At 35.5% G+C, this 15110-nt stretch overlaps 2 protein-coding genes across 2 annotated transcripts; one reads left to right on the plus strand and one right to left on the minus strand.

The window, feature by feature from the left end:
- On the plus strand, nt 6755–8919 carry LOC109356715. The gene has a single exon (XM_019600204.1). It carries the CDS (start codon nt 6799–6801, stop codon nt 8758–8760), a length of 1962 nt encoding a protein of 653 aa, XP_019455749.1. The 5' UTR covers nt 6755–6798; the 3' UTR covers nt 8761–8919.
- On the minus strand, nt 10944–14203 carry LOC109357294 (fructokinase-like 2, chloroplastic). Its single transcript, XM_019601153.1, has 5 exons — nt 14070–14203; nt 13365–13708; nt 12463–13292; nt 11594–12065; nt 10944–11443 (listed from the first exon to the last, which is right to left on the minus strand). The coding sequence occupies exons 1-5, from the start codon at nt 14108–14110 to the stop codon at nt 11151–11153; spliced, it is 1980 nt and encodes a 659-aa protein (XP_019456698.1). The 5' UTR covers nt 14111–14203; the 3' UTR covers nt 10944–11150.

The raw sequence follows: 15110 nt of genomic DNA on the forward strand, positions 1-15110 counted from the left end.
TAGTGTGCATACTCATTATGGATAATGAAGTAATGGAGAGGAATTTACGGGAGACGAACGAGCCCCAAGATATTGAGAGGGACGACGATGGCGGTGGTTCGTCAACAAAGTCTTGAGGGTGATTCTAGGTGAGACGAGTGATTGGCTGAGACAGTTCTCACAACGCAAACTAGACGACCTCTGACAACCCCTCTTTGCAATCAGGATCAATGAGAGGGATGCCCAGAAAGTGTTTGAGACGACACCGTCCTGAAATGGACAGTTCCGTTGGAACAGATCGATCATATATCCTCGCGAGGAATAATTTTGGTGCGTTCAAATCGGCTTGTTGTGGGACCTGTACTCTTGGTTATTTCTGAATAGTAAATTGGGAGGATATTGGTGAAAGGATGGATGAAACAAGCATAACATTCATACATTGAGATTGTGGACTTTGATCCTCATAATATGAGATTATAACATCATTTATCATTGTGTATTTTTTTATAGGTGGTGTATATATTGTGTTATTATGCGTATATGTCTGGATGTAATATTTCGTGTAATTCCACGCCGTCAATGAATAATATTTATTAGATGTTTTACTCCTTTTTCTTTCTATTTTTCTTCTATTCCCGTCTTGTTCAGATGGATCGTCTGAATTCGGAGTTACCATTTTTCTTCTATTCGCGTCTTGTTCGGATGGATCGCTCGGTCAGGATTCGGAGTTACCGCTTTACGATGTCCCAAGAGGGGGCATGGAGTAATATTTCATGCGCTTTCCCTACCATCACGAGGAGCTGGAAGCTTCCTTTATCCTGCTACCTCGTAGACCGGCACCTGTTATGTCGTCGACCCAGTCTGTGACCCCTTAGGGGCCAAATGTTGCAGGACCTTCCAGGAGGCGACAGACTTGGGATGATGCGATGAATTCCCCAGTATGGAGGAGAGCAGTCTGTCGGACGATGGCAAACCTCTAGGCGGATGCAAGGATGGTGACTCCCTCGCAGCATTCGCCCTGTGTTCCAGAGGAGAAGATGGCGGCGGAGGAAGACGAGCCAACAACTGAAGAGGATGACTGCGTGGAGTTGATTAACATTGAGGACTCCATTGAAGTTGTCAACCTCTCCTCCGACTCGGAGATAGAGGAGGATCCAAGCGAGTGTTCCAGCACACCCGCAGATGTTGAGGCTAGCCGCTAGGAGCTGATTCCATTTCTATTTTGCTTTTTGATTAGTGTACCTGTGTAGGGTATTTATTTTCTGAGTAGTTTTATTTTGGCGACGATTAGGATTCCGCCTTGTACTTCATATCAACATTTTATGATGAAGTATGATTCGAAGTTATATTGAGTTATTTTTATTACCATTAAGTAATGATTTTTGATTTTCCGCATTGTATGTCACTTAAAGTGATGTTCCGAAAATGAAATAAATATAAGGAAATAAGTTTTATATGACTTCATTATAAAAAATAAAAAAATTTTACCCATGCTTAAGCAAGATTTTTTTGATGTAACTTTCGGGGCCTTACAAAAGATATCTCATAACCACATAATATACCTAAATTTGTATAAGAGTTTAAAATCTGTGCACTGACAGTGTTTTTACACTGTCAGCATATTATCCACCATTAATTTGTATTACTTTTGTTTGAGAGTCAGGTTAACAAATCAATGATGGATGATTTACTGACAGCATAAAAAACACTTACACTGTCAGTGTATACATATTAAACCCATTGTATAATATTTATTTTAAAAATAATTTGGTTTTCTTAATAGGAGCCTTTAGGTGTGGCAAATGCTAGCAGGCACTGTCTTGAGTTTTCTTGCTCGTGCACCAGTCTAATACTCACTATAAAAACTCTTATCATTACGAAGTTCCTCAAATATCTTTTACGAGTCAATATTTATTATGTTATAATATTTTCTACTTTTTTTTGGTTTTCTAATATTTTCTACTTTAATAAATCATTAGAATGGAATAATATATAATGTCATCCACTACAAGAAATTTTGTAATCAACACTCAAACAATCTTCCTAGTTCCAACAAAAAATTTAGAGTAAAAACAAGTTAAAAATAAACTCACATATATAAAAAGTAAGATAACTCAATCAACAGGAAATTATCACCTTTCCATGTCAATCACATTTCCTCAAATTACTTCAATAATAATCATTTTACAAGTTTTCTATAGATTGATACAAATTAGATGGATGTAATCATAATTACTAGGATGTTGCCGTGACAAAGATGAAGATAAAGAATGTATGGTGAGTATTATTAGAAATGATAAAAAACTCGACCTATACGTATTTGTAAAAATACTTACAATGAGTACTGACAATAATAACTTATGGGAGAGAATGTATTTTTATATATATATTATATATTATTATTATTATTTTAAGATTCTATATTATTTATTTAATTATTATTTCATAATAAATTCAATGATTTGTTCTAAATTTACAATATCAGTATTTTCTTATTCAGATAATAATTATTTTTATATATTAATTATTACAAAATATATAAATATATAATAAAAATAAAAAATTCGTTAATAATCATAAATACCCACTACCTAAATGGATATATGCAAATGGTATATGTATATGAATAGGAAAAGACTAACTGATAGCCAAAGATACTGTTAGTGGCCAGATTGATGGTCGATAATTGTGCATTTAGGATAAAGGAAAACATCAATTTGTAATTTCATATTTAATTTTTAATAAAAAATTAATAATTTTTTATGCTCAAAGCATAATAATAAGCTCTAACACAACCTCAACTTTGGAGCATGGTAGAATGCTTTTGTGATTTTAATAAAAAAATTTAAAAACTAAAAAGTAATTAAACCTGTTACTATTTATTAAGCCTTTGAAATTAAATCTCCCTTCTACGAAAATAAGGTACATTTTAAATATGAAATAAATACTTAATTGTATAAGGTTTTATAGTATTCTGTGTGTAAAACTTATGTTTATATCAATCTTATTAATATTACATTGGTTATTACATTGATCAAGAGTGTGAATATACTTGTAATTGATGGTTCACTAATTATATAACTTATGTTTATATCGATCTTATAAATAAATGTAAATATTATTATTTGTAACATATAACTGAAGTGTTGAAATGTTTTTATTTGCCAAATTGCAACTAATGTAATGCTCTGAAAATTACTTCAAAAAAATCTTGCTCAAAATGGGTATATTTTTTTTATAATGACACCATATAAAATTTATTTCTTATATTCGTTTTATTTTTGGAATATCACTTTAAGTAACATACAATGTGGAAAATAAAAAACACCATTACCTAAAGGTAATAAAAATATAACTCAATATAAATTTCAATCACACTTCATTAGAATATCATGAAATGTTGGCACAAAGTACAAGGCGGAACCTAATTGACGCACAAATAAAACGACTCCAAAATAAATACCCTACACTACTCCATGCCACAAAGTACAAGGCGGAACCTAATTGACGCACAAATAAAACGACTCCAAAATAAATACCCTACACTACTCCATGCCCCCTCCTGAGACATCGAAAAGCGGTAACTCCGAATCTTGACCGAACGATCCATTTGACCAAAACGCGAATAAAAGACAAATAGAAAGAAGAGGGAGTAAGACATCTAATGAATATTACTCATTGACGGCGTGGAATTACACGGAATATCACATCCAGACAGAGACACATAATAAACACAATATATACATCACATATAAAAATGCACAATGATGAATGATGTTATAATCTCAGATTATGAGGATCAACGTCCACAATCTCAATGTATGAATGTTATGCTTATTTCATCCATCCTTTCATCAATATCCTCCCAATATACTATTCGGAAATAACCAAGAGTACAGGTCTCATAATAAGTCGATTTGAACGCACCAAAATTATTCCTCGCAAGGATATATGATCGATATGTTCCGAAGAACTGTCAATTTCAGGACGGTATCGTATCAAACACTTTCTAGGCATCCCTCTCGTTGATCATGATTGCAAAGAGAGGTTGTCAGAGATCGTCTAGTTTGCGTTGTGAGAACTGTCTGATCCAACAAAATACCTCATCTAGGAATACAAGGGACTCGTCTCACCCTTAAGACTTTGCTGATGAACCACCCCCATCGTCGTTTCTCTCAACATCTCGGGGCTCGTTCGTCTCCCGTAAATTTCCTCTCCACTACTTCATTATTCATAATGAGTATGCGCACTAACCGAGGTTAGCCGATTAAATCTTTTAATCATTATTTTATATGATCGGCCCAACCTAAGACATCTCCCAGATGAATGCTTCTTGTGGGACCCGATCTTACGTCAACACGTAAATAGAGGAATAACATCCCTACCACTACGAACCATCGCTAAATCACCATGGATAACCACATGGCCAAGCCTCTTACGGTCAGACGACCTCGATGTGTGGTATCATTTAATCCTTTTTTTTGGCATCACCCTAATCACGACATCACAGTTGGAAACCTTGCCCTAAATAAGTGCTAGAACAAAGGTACTTGTATAAGTTTGTCGATTTTGGGCACTGGGTTCAATCATCTGAGTCACGGTCTTTCCCAAGGGTAAATACACTTCACACTCAAGATAGGGCTATTTTCTAAGCAATCAAACAATCGCAATCAGTCAAAAATATTGTTTGTCTTTTGCCCAAGCGAGAGATTGTCGCTCAAGCGACCATTTCATCAAAACAGACTCAATTTCCTGTATGATTCTCGCTCGAGCGAGGGGACTGTCGCTCAAGCTAAAAACCCACCAAAAACTGGTCAATATACCTGTCTGGACTTTACCAGGCGAGGTACAGTCGCTCGGGCGCTAAAAACGCCCAAAACAGGTTGTCTGGCCCTCGCCTAGGCGAGAAACGCTCGCCCAAGCGAGCTTGGATCGCCCAGGCGAGGGGTTGCTCGCCCAAGCGCTATTTGGAACCATCCTTCTCCATTTCTCCCTCGCCCTGGCGAGGCTGGCTCGCCCGGGCGAGGTGGTCTAGTTACCAGGACCATTTCCCTTGCCCTTTTGGGCTACCTGATCGAAACTCTCTATTGTTTTCGATCCCAATGCATTTTAGTTTCTCGAGTGGTGATACTTCATGGATAGCCACCACAATACTTGATATTTTAAGCTATTCCAATCATACAACTTAAGAAAGTATCCGTACAAAAACCAGGCACGCAAAATAATTGATTAAGTACGAGTTTTCTTAATACACAAATATAACTCTAAACTTTTGAGATAGCTTAGGAGATCCGAGTGTCATATTCGGATACCACTGTGTCACGATGTATTCTCCTTCACCTTAGATTGTCGCGCTTGATTTCCTTTACGAGAGAGTGGGTTGGTTGTCCGACTTTGAAAACTTCAAAACTAAACACATGAAAACAATTCAGTGATTCATGAATTAGATTTTTACATGATAAAAAGAGTTATGAAGATATTTAGAACATTTCAACGGTTGAAAATGTTCATAACATACATATAAACATCATACTAAAATTTTATAAACATCTAATGGTTATATCTTAAGAATATGAAGAATCAAAATGAAGAAGAAAATGAAGAACTAAGAAGAACTACCTTAAGAGTTCTTAAAATTCTAAAGTGTAGAGAGAAAATGCCAATGGTTTCCTCATAAGCTAGGTATTGGTTTTTAAGGACAAGAAATCAAATTTGAGAGTGGGTAAAGACCAATGGTTTCTTTCAAAAAGTAGATGTGTAAGAGGTAGATGAGTGATTTAAGAGATGTGTTAGTATTGTGTAAGGTAATTTTTAGAAATGGTAAAACTAAGGGGTGAATTATTAAAAGTTTTAAAGATTTTTTTAGAAAAGTATTTAAAATAACTTTTAAATACTATGAGCTAGTGTTATTAATATCCTACTAGGTATCATACTGATTAAAATATTGATATCCATGTGATGATAACATGAAAGAACTATTCATTAATTTACTGATTAAACTGATCAATACAATACAATATTATAACACGACAACAAGCTAAAATTTTCCAACTAATAAGCTTTATTCAATTTTTTGTTCAACCAGAAAACTACAAGCTACCATAAAGCTATAATCTCATGTTACCAAATAATATCAATCTACTTTTTTACAATTACCACATCATGATAATTAATATGTTAAACCTCATTAACTCTAAAATAAAACTAAATGATACACATTATTAGTAAATAATTTATAAATTGTATAAAAAATCTTTGTAGAAATAAATCATACATATTAAACTTATAATAAATACATAGATTACATTTGCATCATCATATTAAAGATAAATCATTACATTTTCAAGTTACTACTAATTATTAAGAGTTTTTTTATATTGTTATTAATTATTATTTACTCTTAAATATAAAATAATATAATATAAATAAAGCATTGGTCTAAAATATTAAAATTATTCAATTTTTAGAAATAACATTTATTAATAATTATGCAACTAAAAAAGTTAATTCCTTATCTATAAAATATAAAATGAGTATACTGACACTTGGAACAAAATTATTAGTTTTTTATATATGGGAGATAATAGATAGATGTTACATAGTAAATTATACACTAATAAGCGTTGGTTTAAGTGTTACATACTTAATATTATTATTCAAGATGAAAAAATAACGAAACCCTATATACCTTATGATACATATTGGAAATAAGAAAAAAAATAGTACACTCATACCCTTATCCCACGCAAGAATTATTCTTCTGGATTTATAAATTGAGCCTGAATCACCATATAGAGTTGTACTGTTCTGTATACCTCAATGGCCCTTGTAGGTCCTCCTCCGAAACCAAAGCCTGAAGAAGTCCTTCCCTCCTTCAACCCTTTCCTTGACAACATCATCACAAAATTCAATGACCTGACTCCATCCTCACCCCCTACCCCACCTAAGGGCCATACCCAATCCGAGTCCTCTATTTTCCTCTCCTCTGGTAACCCATGCCTCGATCTCTTCTTCCAAGTGCTCCCCAACACACACTCAGACACCATCAATGAAAAACTCAATCTTTCATGGGACCACAACCCAGTCACCACCCTCAAACTCATCTGCCACCTCCGCGGCATCCGCGGCACCGGAAAGTCCGATCGTGAAGGATTCTTTACTGCTGCGTTATGGCTCCATGGTCGTCACCCCAAAACGCTTGCTTGCAACATAGCTTCAATTGCGCATTTTGGTTGCTTGAAGGATTTTCCTGAAATACTATATAGGATTCTAGAAGGTGCTGAAGTGCGTGATCTGCAACGAGATGCGTGGAAAATGAAAAGAGAGTTTTCCCAGAAACGCAAAAGGAGATACAGGGATAGGTCACCGGTTTGGAAGCCGTTTCACCGTCTCGAAGGTGGTTCGAAATATGGTACTCGTGGTGGGAAGAGGGTGCAGAAGAAGAATCCTATTTGGGATGTGAGGGATTTGGCGAAGACGGAGAAGGAGAATGCTAGAGAAGAAAGGGAAAATAAGAAGGCTGAAAGGGCTGAAAAGCTTCTTAAGAGGTATAGGCATGATCCTGATTTTCGATATCTTCATGATCGTGTGTCTGATTACTTTGCTGGTTGTTTGATGAAAGATCTCGAGGTTATGAGGAATTCTGGGGAGATGAAAAGTATTAGTCTTGCTGCTAAGTGGTGCCCCTCTGTTGATTCTTCATATGATCGCTCGATTTTGCTATGTGAGAGCATTGCCAGGAGGATTTTCCCTCGCGAGGTTTATACTGAGTATGAGGGAATTGAGGAGGTGCATTATGCGTATAGGGTGCGTGATCGGTTGAGGAAGGAGGTTTTGGTGCCGCTGAGGAAGGTTCTGGAGTTGCCTGAGGTCTACATTGGTGCTAACCGGTGGGATTTGATTCCTTATGAAAGGGTTGCCTCTAAGGCAATGCAGTTTTATCAGGAGAAGTTTTTGAAGCATGATAAGGAGCGGTTTTTGAAGTATTTGGAGGATGTGAAGGACGGGAAAACGAGTATGTCTTTTGGTGCTTTACTTCCGCATGAGATTGTAGGTTCGTTATGGAATGGAGATGGTGGAGGGGTGGCTGAGTTGCTTTGGAGGAGAATGGTGAATAATATGCTCAGCAAGGGCAAGATTAAGAACTGCATTGCTGTTTGTGATGTTTCTGAGAATATGTCAGGGACCCCTATGGAGGTGTCCTTGGCATTGGGATTGTTGGTGTCTGAATTGAGTGATGAACCTTGGAAGGGGAAGCTTATTACCTTCAGTGAGAATCCTGAGCTTCATTTGATCAAAGGGAATAGTCTGTTGTCGAAGATGAAGTTTGTGGCGCGTATGAAATGGGGGCAGAACACTAATTTGCAAAGGGTGTTTGATCAGATATTGGAGGCGGCTGTGAAGGGGAAACTTAGGCCGGATGAGATGGTTCAGAAGGTGTTTGTATTCAGTGGCATGGAGTTTGAAAAAGCATCGGATAAAGATTGGGAGACTGATTATGAAGCAATCACTAGGAAGTTTACCAAGAAGGGGTATGGTTCTGCTGTGCCTCATATAGTATTTTGGAATCTGAACAATTCAAAGGCCAGTCCAGTTCCGGTTACTCAGAAAGGAGTGACACTTGTAAGTGGGTTTTCTAAGAATTTGTTGACTTTGCTATTGCAAAATGATGGGGATATAAGCCCCGGGGATGCCGAGGAAGCTGTCAAGCCTGGCCCAGCAGATCTCATGGAAGCTGCTATTTCTGGCCCTGAATATCAGAAACTAATTGTGTTGGATTAGTTCCTTACTGAAATATCAGTGTTTTATCTGTACTTTGATAATTAATAAATGGTTAGACAATTCCGTTTACCATGTTTTGTTCATATAACAACCGTTATTATCTTTTCTCATAGATGTGTGATGCAGCCCTATCTTTTATAAGATGTTTGCAGTTTGATCTATGGTTTAGTGCTTTATTTTTGGAGTGTTCTATGGTTAGGTGTGGAAGGGATCAAATCACTATAGAGGGTGATCCCTTCCATAGCTCACAATAGAGGGCGAGTATCGGTACAACGCCAAGGTTGCTTGCCTTGTGATCTGGAGGTCATGGTTTCAAATCCTAGAAAAAGCCTATAAGCTTGCCATGGGCTGTGCATATCTACCCTCCCAAGCCCCACTTGGTAGGAACCTCGTGCATTGGACCATCATTTTTTCGTAATGAGTAACCAAATTCATTCGGCCCTGGTATATGATATTGCAACTTCATCTCTCTTTTTGCAGTGGTTTTTAGAGGGAACTTGGCGTGTCTTTGTTAATTGAAGATTTCATTATTATTTAAATGATGAATATATACACAATTCATGTAATGCATTTTTGATATGAGATCCACTGAGTCTCAACTTCTCATTTTTATTTTCATAAGTTCTGTTGCCAAAAAGTATACTCCTAAACTTGCAGTTGCAGCCAGGGAGTGTTCCAGTTTGTGTTTTGCTAAAATGGAGTAAATATGGAAATGTTTGCATTATGCTGTTTTTGTACTTCAGCAGAAGTGGTATTGAGTATTGGCTATTGATTGACCATGATAGTTTGCCCCAACTTTGCGTGTTCTGCAGATTCATAGGTGCTGGCTGCTTCATGCTTAATGCAATTTTTTAGGAAAATGATATATCCTTATTGAATCTACTACCCACAAAAGTGATATAGGTCACAAATGATACTTATTTATTAGAGTAAATTATACTGACACCCCCTGAGTTTTAGTGAAATTACACAAACCACCCCTCACTTTTCTAAACTTACACAAATCTCCCATAATTTTTGTACTTTCATTACACTGACTACTCCTGTATAATGAATAAGTGTAATTTTTTAAACAAAAAATGTGATAAATGCAATTAAGTTAAACAAAACGTGATATATTATGTAGACAAGTCTAAATACAAGTCTAAATAATATACAAATCAATGTATCTTTATTATTTTTGGTTCGTTACACTACATTATAAGAGTGATTTAAACAATATTTCTTTATAATTGTTGATGCATTTTGTAACAAAAAAATAATAAAGATACATTGATTTGTATATTATTTAGACTTGCCTATACAATATATCATGTTTTGTTTAACTTAATTGCATTTATCACATTTTTTGTTTAAAAAATTACACTTATTTCTTATACAAGGGTGGTCAGTGTAATGAAATTAACTATGGGAGGTTTGTGTAAGTTTAGAAAAGTGAGGGGTGGTTTGTATAATTTCACTAAAACTCAGGGGGTGTCGGTGTAATTTACTCTATTTATTAATGATTAATTTATAAGTGATATATGTCATTTTCTCGTGAGCAGGTAGATTTAGTAGAAGAATATGTCATTGTTTAATTTTTTATACTCTAATATAAATGTTGGGACACTACCAACGGGCGTTGGTTCAAGTGGTACATGCTTGATTCCCCTTAAGCAAGAATCCGGGTTCGAGTCTTGTGGATGCAAAAAATGCCCGTTGGGAGAGTTAGCCCCACTTACATGTGGATGTGCCCGGCTCGGACAGGATTACCTCCAGTGCGAGAATACCTGTGGGAAACAAAAAAAAAATGTCGGGACACTTTAGTTTAATTACAATCATATAAATGTAAATATAAAAAAAACTGAAATCATGTTAATATCTTTAAGGTATTTTGCATTATAGTTTATATATATATATATGGTGTATAATATTATCCCATCTAATTTACACCGTCTCTTAATTTGATTAAACTTAAACTGAAACCTTTTGTGGTTTATTATCCAATTCAACTATTTTTTGCATTATAGTTATGCATATTCTTCAGAATCTTAAAACACTGGTAGCATAGGTTAAAGTATTTGTACTTCAATGTTGGATATGGTTGTAACTTTATAATTGAGCAACGTTGGACAAATTAACTGTTTTTTATTAAAAACAAGATTGCAAAGGAAAAGAGGAAATACAGAACTCTGGCAAAGAAATGTAAAATGGGGAATCTTCATTTCTGATTATAATGCCATTGGTGCAGCAACAAAATTTGTTATACAAAACCTGATGTAAACTAACCTCTAGCATTGGCAAAACACAGAAAGATACAAATAAACACAGAAGTTTTCTATACAAAGGAAGAAAACTTCATTGTTCGAAACATAAGTTACAAAAGTGACATTTTTGACCTGGAGGCTGGATCAACTAACAGGATCTAATTGGTGGTACACTCTCTCTTCCTCTGGAGGTAATTCTATTTCATGCTCATCATCAGGAGTCCCTATCGTCCGGTACTCTCTCTCCGTAACTGATCTTATACCATACGCATTAGGAGTCACTTCCGCTATACTACCTTCACGTGGAGGAAAACCGCGTCTTTGAGCAAGAATCCATTGGTCTATAACCCCACAATTAATTGCATGCTTGATGCTATGCTCCAGGTACCCTTTATCAGTTATCAAATCAGGCTGAACCGTCAACATTCTCATCAGACCTGAAAAGATTAGATAAGAAGAGAACTGAGTGAGGCTTAGTTAAACATCATTTAAAAGAGGTTTCTCGTTTATTTTTCAAATGGACTAATGTTTCCTATCGAAGAAAAAAAGGCGGGGCTATGAATAAATGTAAAATCACTATAATGTACCTGCAACAATGCCATCTCCAGATGCTGACATATCACAGGTGAAAGGAGTAATTGGGGCATCCTCCATTCCACAGAGAGCCCCATCAAACTCCTTAGTGTAGTAATGTATCTTGGAAGTTCCATTAGTCACAAACAAAATCTTGAGATCTTCGTGCCAAAGTGGTGCAATCACTTCAGGTTCATAATGAACAAACTTAGAGATGTCATTATTTTTTGTGTCAAATTCTTCAGTTGGCATTATCCCACATAAAAACTCTAGTTCTTGCTTAGTGACCTCAATAATGTCTGCGTGATTCCACACTTGCCGAATGAACGTCTTAGTTTCTTCACTAGAGTTCCATAGTGGCATAGGAAGGTTTACATCATAGAAAACAACGGCTCCAAATTTCTTTGCAATCCTAATGGCTTGCAATGTAGTGGATCTCATGTTCCGATCAAGCAGGGAGTGTGTGCTGAAGTAGAACATTTTTGCCTGCATGAGATGTTCTTAAAATATTCAGATCACGATTCACAGCAATCTAACCTCTCAAGCAGCTAAAATAGAAAAGTAGCATAAACTATACATAGGACCTAATATACCCTTAGGCAAACCACTACGCCTGAATGGAACCTAAGGCTAATTGCATCCATGCCGGCAACTAATACTGTAATTAACAATGCGCAATTTTAAAAGCACAGTAACGTTGTAAAATATACAACAAAATACAAGAAAATTACGATGGTGAAATAGTTTATTGGTCAGGCCTTCCAATTTTGCTAATAAATACCAGCTGAATCAACTGAAAATCATAGTCAACAATGATATGGTTAAAACCTACAGTTTAAATAGAATTTCGTTATTTTTCGTCAATAGGTTTGAAGTTGCATACCTCTTTCAGCACATCAATATTTATCTCAGACTTTGTCAAACAATCTTCAGCACAGGGTTTGACACAACTCATTTTCAGTCGACTCCTTTTACCAACCTTCATCAACGATACAGCAGTAGCTCTTTTACTATCAATACGTATTGATCGAGTTTGAACATTATGCGTATTCAAATGGTACAGCATCACTTGACCATATTCATCATCTCCAAGTTTCCCCATGAGAGCAACCTTGCCACCCAAGTTCGCAAGAGCAACCGCAACACTAGCTGCACAGCCCCCTGGAGCCCTATAAAAATTTTCAGGGCTCCATAGAGCATCCTTCATTCTTTCATGGATTTCATGATCTATAAGCCTGTTGGCAGGCCTCCCTGAAGGCATAAAAGCATTTTGTGCAGAACCGAAGCAACAAACAAGGGGAGGCCAACCATAAGTATAACTAATATCCTCTCCATCATATTTTATCAATTCTAATCCATCGTCACTCTCCTCCTCAGCATCTTCAATAAATGAAGGCTCATCTACGTCACCAGTTTCAGCTTCACTACCCGTATCCTCTATAATTACATTCTCCTCCTTAGGTCTCCTTCGGCTTCTAATCTTTTTCTCTTCTTGGTCATTGATTTCAGAATCACTACCCTTTTCCTCTCTAATTACACTCTCCTTCTTAGGTCTCCCCCGTCTTCTAACCTTTTTCTTTTCTTGGTCATTGATTTCAGCTTCACTACCATTATCCTCTGTAATCACATTCTTTACTTTAGGTCTTCCTCTTCTAACCTTGTTCTCTTCCTTGAGTTCATTCTCTCCTTCCACGTCAGCAGAAATAGATGCATCTAAAATAATAGAAGGTTTAGCTACCAATTATTCACAAAACACATACAACGAAACAAGGATTGAGAGATTACCTTTTCTTCGAGTCCTTGGAGTTTTCTTCTTGGAAATATCACTAGAGGCAGGCGAGCTTCCTTCAATGGAATCACTATCTATGTTTATCAACAAATCCATGTTCTCTTCAAAAGACTCATCTGCAGACTTTTTCTTTGTTCTTGTCGTTGCGCTCTTAGTTTTAGATGACCTAGTTGTCTTCTTTTCCGCAACAGGTTCATACTCATTAGATTCTTCTATACTGGAATCTTGAGAAGCTTTCTTCCTTGCCATTGCAACATGACCTGGACTAAACCTTGACCTGAGTTCTCTAAGTTGCACTACTTCAAAAGAAGCATAACCATAGGACCAAGTCAATTGGCACCTGCACAGACAACACTTTCACACTCTAATTCAACCACCAAAACGAAATTTAAGCTAAGTACAGCCTAGCTTAAAGCTCTTCAGCTCATTAAAAAAATGAATTCCAAAACTTTCCCAGAAACCCATCTCATAATTCAACCAAAAACAGCAAAATTGAAGAAATAAAAAACAAATTTCATATTATTGGCAAAGGGTTCAATGGGTTTAAATAAATTCTAAAAATTGCCCGAAAACTAAATTCATGATTAAACAAAAAATCAAATTTGTTTTTTTATGTGCAAAAGTTACAGTCTTTGGAGATTATTAGTAGAGAATATAAATGGGTTTCAAGTAATTTAAGGAGAGAGAGAGGGAAGAAGAACCTGGGAAGTGAGAGAAAGTGAGAAAAGGATAAACACGCCATTGGAAAGAGAAGAAGTGTTAGAAAAGGTGATGAGTTTCTCCTTCAGGCATGACACACTGGCTAAGGTTTGGCAAAAACTAGATTGAAGGGTTTAAGAACTGAACACAAAACGACAAGGTTTTTTTTTAATGAGGTGGGATCATGTTTAAAACGTATGTCGTTTTATTTAAGTTTTGGGCTTTTTCAACATTTTACAACAATATGGGCTATTTAACCCAAGAAAAAGATGTCATCATTGTCATCAGTAAAGATATTGGATACAACTATTTCTCAATCTCTCTATATTAAGTTAATGATATTATGGCAACTAATAAAATTATGTCAATAATTTTTTTGACCATCTATAAATAAAATAAACTATTATTAGTTAACATAATTTTATTGACTTTGTATAGAGAGATAGAGAAATAGTGGCGTATAGGATCTCCATTTCATTGTCATGCAACATGTAACTAACTGTAATTGGATTTTCAGGGTTGAAGCATATAACTTTTATTCTAATCAAGTTAAATTGGAAGGATTTGTAAAGTGAATGATCATTCATTTAAAATTAAAAAAAAATATGAAAAACACAACTCTAATGGTGTGTTTTATCCAAGTGAAAAAATATAGATATATTACTTCAATATAATTATATGTAGTAATGTATTTATATATAATTATTAATTATATATGATATTATCAGTTCAAAAAAGACATTTTAATCAGTAATATTTATCATTTTCTAATTTGATATTTGATTTGTATTTGATAAGATGAATAATATGCGTTTTCATTCTTTGGGGCTATATCATATTGTTATTTAAATTATTTTTTAATTTCATATTTTTATCTTTCGGCCCAATTTTGAGAGTGAAAAGTTTTTGGGTAAGAAACTAATCTCTTTCGTGGTTATCATTTCTAACAAGTGTCGCTCCTAGAAATCGAACCATCGACCTTGGGGATCTAGTGAGACCTTACACCACTAGACTAATGCCTTGTTGGTTTCTTTTTGTTTTCA

The sequence above is a fragment of the Lupinus angustifolius genome, chromosome LG09 (assembly GCF_001865875.1).
Source record: "Lupinus angustifolius cultivar Tanjil chromosome LG09, LupAngTanjil_v1.0, whole genome shotgun sequence".
Classification (NCBI taxonomy): Eukaryota; Viridiplantae; Streptophyta; class Magnoliopsida; order Fabales; family Fabaceae; genus Lupinus; species Lupinus angustifolius.